Genomic DNA, 13,181 nt, shown 5'->3' on the forward strand with positions numbered 1-13,181 from the left:
CATTACAGCTTAATTTCCTAATGTGTTTTCAGAGATCTAAATTAACCTAGGGCATTTACAAAGAATTATTTAAAATTTCCAGCAGCTCAGTAATGCTTTTGCACTGGTTCTATTTGAAAAGTTCCTGGCACTATAAAAATAAGTTATGTAGCTTATTTTTAAATGTATTAGAAACTAAGGAATCAGAAGTATTACTATGAAAGAATCATTTGGAAGCCCTGACAGCTCTTTGGCCCACATTTAGAGCTGCTGCTAGTTTATACATTCCATGCATCTAATTCAGAGTGCATGTTTTGTTCTTTGAAAGAATCTATGCTGGTCCCTTCATAACAGGAGATAAGAATTTCACTGAATTCAAATTCCTTTACTTATTAGGGTAGTGACTACATACCACAGGCATTTAAAAATATATTTTATTTTCTACTGTTTAATTTTTTTTAACTTTTTGATATTTTATTATTCAAATGTCAAAACCATTTTCCACGTAACTGCATTTCTGCTCCTTGTTCAATACTTCTGTATTCTTCCCATATTCTGTACTTACTTCTGCTGCATTTAACCTTCATTATACCTGTATGTTGTATTGGCAAGGAATGTTTTTTAAGGGTGTGTAAATCTAGTATCAGCACCTTTATATGATTTGATATTTCTCACAATTGTTGAAGAAATTCTCTCTGACATATGTCTTTTTTCTATGCTATAGAATAGATCCATCTAAAAATATCTCAACTCTTTGAAGAAGACTTATTCAAGCAATTAATTTCTTTGATAAGTATAAACATTTGTAGTGCAACCTTCTTCCCATTCTTTCAGCTTCTTCCTTTACTTAATACATTAAGCAAGACAGAGCACTTACAAAACTATGAAAGGGTGATTTTCTGTCATTAAAGAGCTCAGTAAGACAGATCTCTCATTTAAAATATGCCCAGAGCAGAATTACACTGGATGTACGAGGTTGTTCATATTTTAAAACACTGAACTGATCACTTGGAAGCTTAGAATTATGTCAAAATACAATAATACATCACATAATCTCATCTTCTCCATTCTCCTTACTGTCAAGCAAAGTACATCTGGTAACACACAATGTATTAAACAGGAAAATGTAATAAACAGGTATTTATATTGCCATCCCATCACCAGCTTTAAACTTTTTCCATAAAACTGCATGACATTTCAATTCTTCCCAGCCTCAGAGTGTGCACAAATGTCCACAGCCTTTCAGGGTCTGGGGGGAAGCAGAAGCTCAAAGGTACAAGGGACAGAGTCAATTTTGGTGCTTTCTGGGCACACTTACATGAGTCCTCTTTCCTTGCACAGATACAAAGTGGATTCCATAAACTTCTCCAAGAGCTCAGAGCTCCATTCAGACCATGAAGCTTGAAAGGCTAGGTGATGTGAACATGTGCAGATATGAATCTATGCTACAGTGTTCAGTTTTTAAATACTTTTCCATCTAGTACTTATATGATAATGAAAGAACTCTACACACTGCCAGAACTTGCTTGTTTGTATTATACAGACAGCATTGTCATTTCTGCAAGGCAACCAAAAGACTGGAAAACATTCTGGTCACTGACTTAAGCAAAGCCTACCATTACTTTTTGAAAGATCCGACCTCCATAAAAGAATTGTATTAATTCTAAAAATAATGCATGTACTTTATACAAACTGCTTAAAACGAGGGAAAATATAGAGGATTTGTTAAGCAATGCATGACCATCAAAACTGTCACAGCTAACAAATGTAACAATCTACAGACTGAATATAGGTACAGCTTTCATACTAATAATTTCTTCATTAGCTATTGGTATTTGTCCACACAAAGCACTTGTAGTTCATCTTTAATATTCTGAATGCAGTAGTGTGCTTAATAAAAATAATCATAAAAATAATTCCATTTTATTAACATATACTTAAGTCCATTCAAGTTACATTATATAGGGAAACCCCCAAGAATTTGCATGTGGTCAGTTCTGTAATGGGACTCAGCTGGCCACAAACCTGGAACAGTATTGGCCTTGGTTCAAGAAGATATGTGCTTGAATTTAACCAGGGAAAATTTTACTCATACAGTAAAGGTTTGGTTTGGTGTAGGTCCATCTGGCTCGCTCACTGCCAGAATTACTTTTTCACATTAAAGCAGTCAGTAGTATATTCTCAATGCCATAAATCACTGGTGTTAGGTATCACTATACTATGGCAACTTTGCTGGAACAGTTGGGCTTTGCTTTCGGTGGCTTCTGTATTGACCGTAGAAAACTCTGCATACGCGGTAAATTTCCCTGACTGCTCCCAAGCCTGGCGTTGGATTACAAGAGGTAAAATATTAGACTAATACACATCTACAGCTAAGTAAAGTGAATGCTTTGCTAAATAAATGTTAGATCTGGCCATAATGGAATAGTTTTTATTTATTAGTACTCTCAGCCTAGCAAAAAAAAGTGTCATGGAAATTTATCAGCCTAGGCAGAAATATCTACTCACCCGCACTTTACCGCGATGATTGATGATAATGAAAAAACAAATGATATTTTACTCTCGTGTCAAAAAATAGGAAGAGAAAAAAAAAAAAAAAGAAACCACCACCTCAAGAGAGTAAAATCTTCTCAGGCTGGTTTGAAGCTAAGGACTGTATGCCTGTAAGGTGTCAGCAGCCAGCAAAAAAATCCCCTAACATATCCTCCCTCTCACCCCACAATGTCACTAGATGCCACTTTTAGATTTATTTTAATTGTTCAGCATTTATACTTCTATCATTCAAATGGGTAAAACATCTGAATGTTGATTTTTTATTTTTTTTTCCAGTTTGGAGTAAATTGGTCCTGAGCATGTTTTTCATTCTCATGAAATCCCCAACCACCCCGGGAGAACACAGCAGGAGAAGCCAGGCAGTCGCACCCAAAGGCTGCTCCACAGGTTTCAGGGGGAGCACAGCACTCATTCCAGGCTCTTGGCAAATGCCATGTTGTAGCTGCCTGGTTCCAAGCTAGTGAGAATAAGCAGGCACAAGCACTCGGCAGTGGAGCAAAACCAGCGAGGAGCAGCGCGGTTGTCAGCAGCTGTGTGAAATCAGCAAAAGTCAAATCAATCTGCAGCGACACAATGTTTTCCCCAGAGCCCTGACTTACATATTATTCTTATAGGAGGCTTTTCCAAAATTGTAGAATTAAGTGCAGCTAGAGATTTGTAAAATAATTAGAAGATCTACAGTCTTTCTCTTACCATAACAATATAAGCCAGCACCACATTTTAAGATACTCAAGAGTTCAATGTGAAACAATTCGTGAAATGGATGCCATTTATGCATGTTACCAGATTACAAACTGAAATCTTGAAAATATCACATTTTACTGATGAATCTGTTGTGCTGCCTCTGGTAGGAAGAGGGACGCCTGGTATTTTTGGAAACAAGTGAATTTTTTCTCTTCCCTTCTCTCTACTGATAATACAGCACTGAAATGGAACTTTTTATTTGAATATTGAAGAACTGTACCGTGGTTCAACTTCCAACTGTGAAACAATTACAGAGATCATTTGCTTTTACTGTCCTTCTCAAACACCAGTTTTTTCTTTACTGAAAAATACCTTAACTTGAGTTACCGGGCTGGTCCCTCTCTTCTCATTTTTCATCCCAGTGGGTGAAAGTGCCCCTGTTGTATTTGGTGGCTGTGGAGTAGATGGCATTTTGGCTCCAGGAGAAACTTGCATGCTTGCCAGCTGAGCTGCATACAGTTGCTGGAAGACAAGAAGATATACATATATTCCTGCAATATTCCTAAAGAAAGAAGCTGTAAATGCACTTTTCTTTCTTTCATTTTTTTTTTTTAATTTTTCCACTGGTGTTTCGTCTCTTAAAGGATCTTTTTCAGCTCTTGTTTGTGGCTTTCCTTCCTGCTATTTGCAAAAAGAGAAAAAACAAAGTCTGGAAAACTCCCACCAAACACCAATATATTTTTTCTTCATTTGACTTTTGCTGATTTTTCTTGATTTTTTTATTCCTTCTTGCTAATGATGGTCATGGTGTTGAGCAAAAAAATAATACTGTCCCTGAATATTAAAAACAAAATTGGTAACATTATAAGGCTATTTATGAAAAGGAGGTATAAGCCCCTGTCAGAAACAATAATAATCCAGGTCTTTCTCTTCTTAGCAAGAAATTAACCACTAACTCCAGAAACTTTACTGCCACAAGAACGGTTTCCTACCAAAAGGCAAAGTTAAAATAGCCAACAAGGTATGTCTCCATCTCTCTGTACAATGATATATGTTCTATAAATGCTAATAATGAATCTAGGCCTTAAAAGTTCCTGTAAATAGTGATGAAAGTCCAAAAAAAACTCCAGCGGAACCTTTCAAAAAGTTTAACTGAAACATAGATTTTATATTAAAATAAACCATCCCAACCAATAAAAAGTGTTTACTGAACAAAACCAATTTGGTCCCATTTCTTTCCAGTGACCAAACTTAAACCCTCACCTTGAATTAGCATCATGAATAATTCTTCTGCCATGAACAGGGAAGATTCTAATCCCTCTTCTACACATAGATCTACATAAACTTTGCCTTATTAGTGAGAAAAAAGCCAGGTGGTTTGTATGTAATTTCCAACATTACTGTCATTCAGATGGACAAATAAAAAAAATTACAGTAATCAAAAGCAGACCTTTCAGCACATGTAATTAAATGAAAGCTTAATAAAGAATAATTTGCAAGAGCCAGATGTGCTTATGTCATAATTGTTGCTTTCTTTGGAACAATTTTTCTAATGTAACAAGCCTCCACAGAAATGAAAGTTACACAATACTGTAAGTTCAGTGACTCAGTGGCGAGACAAAACGCGGGAGGGAGGGGCAGAGTCACAGCTCAGGGTGACAAATGAAAACCATTGTTTGTTTGTTTGTTTCCACCCCTTTCCAGTACCACACAGGAACTACTAAAGGATCACAGATTAATGTTTTTAAATTAGTGGTGTTTAAATATTTTGGCTAAGGTACAAGGTTTTTTCCTATGCTTGAAGGAAAAAGATTGAAAAGAGAAAAAAATCCCAGCTCTTGGTGAGGTCCTGGAAAATGAAAATGAAGTCTTTCATACAACAGTAGGTGGTTTTTTTTCCCCCTACTAATACGATCTTATCCCTTTTAGAATATTCTTGAGGTCAACCTTTGCTTCCTTAATAGGATGATCTGCTTAAATGAGAGTAAAAAGCACATTTCACAAACTTTTGAAATCCTGAACATTCTCAGCTCAGGAATAATCAGGCACTGCTCTTTAAAAGAGATAACACAATAAACTTGTATGTAATTTAAAGACAAAACCCAACAATTATAAAGGCTTTCTCAGTATTCTGTGGTTTGTCTATAAACACTTTTCCCGGTTTTTTTAACCAATTTAACTTCTTCTTCAACTATCTGAGGAAGAAGTTTTTAACTTTAACTTCTTCTTCAACTATCTGAAGAAGAGTACTTACACTTTATTAAAAGAAAACTAAAACTTTTCTATTTACAGTACTGTGTTGCACTTTAAAAAGTGCGAAAGGAATTCTGTGCAAAAACAAACTCCTATTTATTAACTAAAGTTCAAAAGAATTTCCTTCTCAGGTAAGCCATCAGGGCACAAAAATGCGGGGTATAAATTATTCTTTCTACAGCATTCCATTTTTCATAGAAGATAAAACTTGATTGTCAATTGTAGCAACTAAAATAGTGTGGTGGGTTGACCTAGGCTGGCTGCCAGCTACTCTCTGCCTCCCCCACTTCAGCAGGATGGGGCAGAAAATAAGATGGAAAAGGTCATGGGTCAAGATAAAGACAGGGACATCTCTTACCTGTTACCATCACAGGAAAAAAAACAAACCAAACCAAATAAAACAAATCCACTTGGCCTGGGAAGAATTTATTTATTTTAATTGATAATAGAGTTGCCTGGCAAGAAACAGAGATAAATACTAAGGATCTATTCCTGCCACTTCCCCCTGAAAATTTCTTGGAGATATATTTCAAGATCAATGCAAAGACAGAGACACATGACACCAGTCAGAGCAGGACTTGCTGGTCACCTGAGTGCCACCAGGACCAGCAACAGAAACACCCACAGCATGTGGAGGATTCACATCAAGAAAAGTGGGCTGTTCCAGAGACTATCTAGGAAACTGTTTGATTTTGGAAATGCAACCAGGAAAAGTAGAATAAAATTAGAATTTTTCACCACTCCCCTCCCAGGGTGTTGAGGGCTGTATTGGCTGTAGTGCAAGTCCTGTCAGGGAGAAATGCTTCTAAGGGAAGACAGACTAAAAGAAATTTTTTCATTAACATAGCTGTATGTATAGATAAATCATGACTGGCTTATTCCAAGGTCTTAGTACTGGCTTTAGCCTGGCATTTCTATAAACTTATTTTAAAACATAAAAGCAAATGTATAAATAAGCAACAGCAATTGGCTTTCTGCTTTGCTTAAAACAAAGCTGTTCTACAAGCAAGTGCAAATACTGCAAGAATTCACACCAGCACTAGCAACATTGCTGTGTGGACTGGAAAGCTGTATAAGTTCTAAATACCAGTTTGTATGGGGAGCTAGCCAGTGTGGAAAAATATGTGCATGCCACCATTGCAGGGAAAAAAGGGGATATTTTTGCAAATACCACTGCTGTGGCTCAAAATGGCAATTTAGGACCTCACATTGAGATGGTCAGATTGTGAAGCTTTTATTTGCAAGATTGAGGAGAGGAATAAAACCCAAACGTTGAATGAATGTTGACTGTTGGCTTTTAAAGCTCAAAAGCAAAAGCTTCAGTGGAATTTTTTCAACTGAAATTCTTATCTACAAAGTATTTCACATTAAAAAAATTAAAATACCTTAAACACTGAAACATATTTTATTTTGATCTATGCCTATCACATAAAGAGAAGAGCATTTCATAATCCTTATGCTAACCACTGACTCAGGAGGCTCTTGATTACAAATTAGATATTCAAAAACATCAAGTATTCTTGATTGTTTTAAGAAGCCTTAAAAATGTATAGCCTGGTTTTTATTTTTTTCTCAGAGGTCACAAAGTTAGATTCTTACAACCCAGTCCCCAGCATATAAATAAAAGTAATGCTGGTTTTGAATTCCTCAGTGCTCCTGAAATAGTTAACAATTTTCAAGCCCAGATTATTTAAGGTATATAAACAAGGATGCAGATTTGCAGTTTTCAGAACCAGGCTTATTCTGATGTCAGATTTGACACCCAAAGGTGGGATTTTGAAATACCACAAGTCTCAGGGCAATGGCAAGTCAAGTATCACATTTATGCACCTAGGAACTTACAGGCTCATAGACTTAAGCACTGTTACTAAAAATCTATTCCAGCTTTAATCAACTAAAAATCTGAGGGGAATTTATGAAAGTTGGAGGTCACTATGAGTCTGAATGAGTTCATCTACTTAAAAAAATTCAAACAGGTAGGAGAGGGCTGTACTCAGCATGTGCACAGAACAGCACAAGCACATACTGATTTTTTTTTACCTGGAAACTGCATAGTTCACACTAAGCCTTTGTTAGAGCTTAGAGCTATAACAAGTTAAGAAGACTTGAATAACAAACAAAAATAATAATTCTGTTGTGATGGCGATGTTGTTTTCTGCTTCAGAAATTTCCTACAGAATCTGGTGAATTATTACAATTTCACTTTCTTATAAAAAGTGTCATCCATGATCTAGAATTTATCTAAAAAGCAATGAACTAATAATAAACCACCTTGACTGATCCGAATGTTAAAACCTTTTCTAATGCCATCTAAGTTTCAAAATGCCTTTGTGAGGTATTTTCATAACACAGAAGCATAACTGCCTTCACTGCCAGTATTCATTCATGCCTTGCCAGAAGACAAAGGCCTTAGGCTCACACATTGCTCTCAAAAGTTTCAACATTTTTTCATCTAGTTTTTCAGCTGTCTTTCAATAATCCAAACTCTCTCATTAGCTCAAGCCCCTTTCCCTATAACTTTTCTCTTGCACATAGGTCTGGGACATTCCTGGGCACATTCTCTGCCATATGAGACTGAGCATGGCAAATAAGAATCGAGCAAAGCTTTCTCTGCATCTGACGTTTTCCCTTTTTTTGCAGCAGAAACATTCATACTTATCTCTTAGGCTGCATCACATGTGTCTAAAAGAATAAATAAGAGTTAAGAATTTTGAGAATCGAATGTTGCAGAAGTGGCACATGGTAAGGAGTGGGCCATAGAATCATAGAATCACTAAAGCTGAAACAACCTCTAAGGTCACTGAGTCCAACCATCAGCCTGGCCCTGCCATGTTCACCAACATGTCCCCAAAGTGCCATATCCACACCATAATCCTTTCACCAGGGGCTTGTCAAGGACAGGCCCTAGGGAAAATTGGTTTTGAGAAGATACTTCAATAAAAAGTGATCAGCTGCTGCACAGAAGAGAGGGAGCTTCTTTATATGTACAAGCTGAGGGAGGAAATGGAAACCAGTTGCACTCACATGTACAGGAGCAGAAAGGCAAGGGCTAGAGACATTTCAACTGACTCTGTGCTGAGGGAGCATTTGGTCACAGCTACAGGGATATAATTCAGATGTTAGGGATATGATTCTGTTCTTCAGCAGAATTCTGAAGAAATGATAAGAAAGCCACGGGTGAAACATGGAGATAAGAAAGTGGTTGCAATACTCAGTGCAGCAGATAAAGTGTGGGTGATGAGGGCTGGCCCAGAAAAATAAAATGCAATGGGTATACTTGGAAGATGCATCACAAAGAATTTCAGTAGAAGATGGCTTGCTTGAAGTAGAAAGAAAGGATCTGTTCTAGAAACTTTCACCCTTTTACTTTCTTTTCTCAAGAAAAATGCTAAATTTTATGAACCCTGATTAATTCTGAAGTCTTCCATTACTAAAAATGGAAGCCCTATGTTACATCTTCAACAAATACATTTGCTACAGTAAATGAAACTGAACAATAAAGCTACTGAGAATCAAGTGAGAATCCTTATTTGTCAGCATTTTAAATGAATTGTGCAAAGCTGAAATATCTTATTTATAGAGATGAAAGTTCAGCTATTTAGACAATGAGTAATTTGGTTTCTAAAGATGAAAAACTCTAAGGAGTGACTGCAAGTGCTGTTGAAATCCTGCACTACAAGAGGTAATGCAGTTATTTTTTCCATAGTATATTTAGTAAGTAGCATTGCAAAGCTATAATACCAGCATTTTCCTTCCGAGTACATGACAACCAGTAATAATACTTAGAACTATCTGATGACAAAGGATTTTTACAAGTTCACCAGAACCAGCAACATCTTTATTATTTCCAGCACTCATTTCTGAAAGGAAGCCACTGCAACAAAAGAATCACACCACCTTCAGTGGGACTGCTTGTTTTTCATTATTGGTGTGGTGGTGTTTGAAAAAAAAATAATGTCAAACAGATAAAGGAAAGAGCGTTTCAGTTTAACAAAGTTTTTCTTTTGCTTGGAGGAAGAACAGACTAGTGTTCACACCCATGTTTTGGGTGTCACAGATAATAACTATGGAAATAAAGTTTAAGTGCTGACCTGGGCCCAGTGTCACTGGTATAACCCTCAGCAGTTCAGGAAAGGCAACCTTTTCAGAAAGCAGTGTAGAAGCATGAATATCCTACCCCAAAATTTCAGACATATCTTAATCTAAGAATTGCTTCTAATGTAATGGTAATTGTACTCATTCCTTCCCATTTTTATATATAAATACAATATTTTTTGTATTAACATGTCTTTTTTACCAAATATGTTGTGATTAACACTTCAGTTAAGTGCTCTACTACAGCACCAAGGTAAGAAATGGGATTATAAGCTTATGTGTGTGTATATATATATATAAAAGAAGAAAAAAATCCCCACCACCCAAAAGGGTTGCTTTTCTCTTTGTTTTGAGATTCTTCCTATGCAGATGCTCACAATGAAAGGTGGCCTAACAGAAAACAACATCCAGAATCCCAAGACAGCCTAAGTAACCCATCAACAGCTTAACCATGTGACAAACCCAGGGGCAACTCGAAGGCAGCTACAGCCTGTGGAGTCTGCCAAGGAGCCAGATGCCATCACCAGAAAAACACCTTCCAAGGCTCAGCATCTGTGTCCTAGCAGAGCTCCACACAAAAGGAGGAAGAGGAGAAGGAGAAGGAAGAGAAGGAAAGGTGAATGTAAAATCATAAAGGAATTTTACATATACATAAAGCAACACTTAGTTGAATTTAAAAATATAAACCTTGAAAAAATCAAAGATTTTGCTGAAAAAAACAAGATCCCTTCAAGACTGAATATTTTATGTTTCCTTTTGTTTCTGTTACCTGTTAAACCAGAGTATTTTATAAATTTATGATGATGAAATTTAGATGTCTCAGAAGCATCTCCTCAGTTTTTCTGAGAAAAATACAGAGGATTTAACAGACTTTTCAGGACTGTGGGCCAGACTCTCATTTTCACGTGTGCCACCACACAGATAATAAATAGCTTAGTATTTAAGAACCAACAAGTATGCTTCATCTTAACTCAGAATTTTATGCTGAATAACTGAGACTTATTTGGCTCTACACGGGTATATCTGAAAAGGCATTGATCAAGCACAGCTACATGAAATTACAATAAAAATTAGGGAAAAAGTGTCTAATTTAGAAGCATGATAAAGAAAAAGTAATAATTATTGAAAATTTCTGTTTGTCTACAGAATCCAGTGTCATAAAGATGTGCATAGCTTGCTTGTAACAGCACCATTTTTTCTTTCCCTGTTTTCTCATGTCTAATGCATCCATAGTGGACATAACGTTCTGATTTTAAACACCCACAGATCACTTTCCCGCAGAGTCTGCTCAGCATTACAGTGTGAATATTCTCTACATCTTCCCCCAATACACCAAATACCTCTGCAAAAAGGCATTGAGGTGCAACACAAACAGGCAGCTAATGAATTATCATAACTAATGTCATAATAACAAAGATTGTTGCCGTGATTATTTATGCGCTTGCTGACTAATGTGCTCTCCAATTTATTAAAACCCAATATGTGCAAACAAACTAACTGTATTTGTGAAAATACAAATAATATATTTTGTAGTCACAGGTGAAGTTAGAGGCGTTCAGTTTTCCCTTTACATTCAACTGAGCATTGAAAAACATTCTTTCTTACCTAAATAATGATTTTATCAGTTATTCATTTTCATTCACTTCAGAGCTTTTGACTTGTTTGTTGTTCTTTTGTTTTGTTTTTTTTTTTAACTATTAACACCAGTAATTTCAGTGCATATCAGTTGCTATTGTATATTATGTCAAGGGAAATTTTTATGTGGCCCTAAATTCTCCTCAGTTCCTGTCTCCTTAGGAGAGACAAATGCCTGTATTCCTTCAATCTCAAGCAGCAAAGTAACAGTTACCTAATTTCACCACTGAGTGTCTGCCGGTCCCAACTCCTTTCACTGACCACAAATTCTTTGTACTGGTTCAGAAAAAGAAAAATCACTCTCGTCTCTCCTGCTGCCCTGCTGTGGCTAATGGCCAGCCCAAACAGAAAATAAAAGAATCTCTCCACATTTCAGATACTGCAGCATGTATTGTTGTAGTACTGCAAAATAACAGCTTTATTTTGTTAAAAGGGTCTAACTTTAAGTGGACCATGGAATATTTATGGCTCTCAGTAGTCCTTTGAAAGAGTTATCTTATGTTTTTATGCCGATCATGGGTCAGAGGTTCAAATCAGCACTTCTTTCTGTCACTCCTTATATGTTTTACTATAATTTACAGCTCAGCAAGAGGACTCATAAAACAAAAGTGTCTATTTTACTTCAGCAACTAATTCTAGCTAATCAAAGCTTTCCAGCAAAACAACCCAGCATGAAACTCTGCGTGGAAAATATGCAGAGAACAAAGCGTTTTGTCAAATAACACATCTCATGATGTAAACACATATGTCTCTTATAGGAAATTTTATCGCTTCCACATTATCAGCACACAAAAGGAGCATTCTTGTTGCAGACCTGGTGCGACTGCGGAGCCATCGTCATTGGAAACAAGAGCCTGATTAGGTTCCCACACAGATATGAATAGATTTTCTTTTTTTAGTGTAATGCTGCCTTTCTTATTTCTTAAACAGACTAGTAATTGTGGCTGTAAAAACAGTGGATTGTGTTTGGACGACATTTGTTTCTTCATATTTTTTTAGCTACCCAATGACACCAATTATCCCATATGGTTGTCCTCCTCTGGAAAGTCTGAGTTAATCCACAGCTGTGAAGATGAAGACGCACCCAGCAGGCTCTAAATCTGGTGGGTCTCTTGTCTGTTAATAAAGTCCACAGTCTGCTGGACAGATGTTAAGAGGATCTGTATAATAAGTCAGTGACAAAGACCCAGACTTCTTCTGGGGAAAATAATTAGCAAAAACATATACATTCTTCACACTTTTTCATTTTTTGCTTCATCTTTTGGGGAAGAAAATTTGCCTTACTTCATAGAGGAACCTCACGGCACATACAATAGGTCCTGCTCAAAATATGAATGGACTTACAAACCACACTGGCGTGTGCACTGAAGAAATGGAAGATCTTTTTGTCCATGACCCACCCCTGTGTGCTGTGGGTCTTGCACTATTATTTTGAGTTTGGGCTCATTCATCATAATATGGGGGAGCCTGAATAGGTATTGTCAGCTGTAAAATATCTACTTACATTTATAATGTGAGGGGAAATGTAAACTGAAGATGAAATTAACATTTTACTAGTTTTTTGTTAAAATTTATTAACATTGCCTTTTCTAAAATAAAGGGATTTCAGATAATACTTTTCATCTGCATGCTGATGTTATGGGAGGAAAACTAACTAGCTAACTAACTAACCAAAACCCCAAAACAAACTGAAAAAAAACAACAAAAATCCTCATTAAAAAAGGCGAAAAAACCAAAACATCCAAACCAAAAAAAAAAAAAGCCACCCAAAAACACAAGGAAAGAATGTGGAATGAGTAGACACCTGCAGCAAAATCCATGTTTAGAGCCTCACTCACTTTTTCCTATCCCCACCTTTTGCTCACCATGGCCTGACAGCACAGACATCCAAACCTCAAAGTCTCTCTCAGTTACAGTCATGTAAATTTGGAGAAATGCTACAGACTTAAAATACATGCACCAGTGCAATAAAAAACTAACTT

The 13,181-nt window shown here is 36.5% G+C and overlaps 1 protein-coding gene across 13 annotated transcripts in view; it reads right to left on the reverse strand.

Annotated features, from left to right (window-relative positions):
* The window catches only part of SOX6 (SRY-box transcription factor 6), a 370,587-nt gene that overhangs the window by 61,748 nt on the left and 295,658 nt on the right, over positions 1 to 13,181 (reverse strand). For 11 of the 13 annotated variants that reach the window (XM_077179864.1, XM_054635990.2, XM_054635992.2 and 8 more), the window contains one exon: positions 3,589 to 3,738. The exons of the other annotated variants lie outside the window; for them this stretch is intronic. In XM_077179864.1, the coding sequence (XP_077035979.1) occupies positions 3,589 to 3,738 (150 nt within the window). The remainder of the gene's footprint in view (positions 1 to 3,588; positions 3,739 to 13,181) is intronic. 13 annotated transcript variants of the gene reach the window in all.

This window comes from Agelaius phoeniceus, chromosome 6 (assembly GCF_051311805.1).
Source record: "Agelaius phoeniceus isolate bAgePho1 chromosome 6, bAgePho1.hap1, whole genome shotgun sequence".
NCBI lineage: Eukaryota > Metazoa > Chordata > Aves > Passeriformes > Icteridae > Agelaius > Agelaius phoeniceus.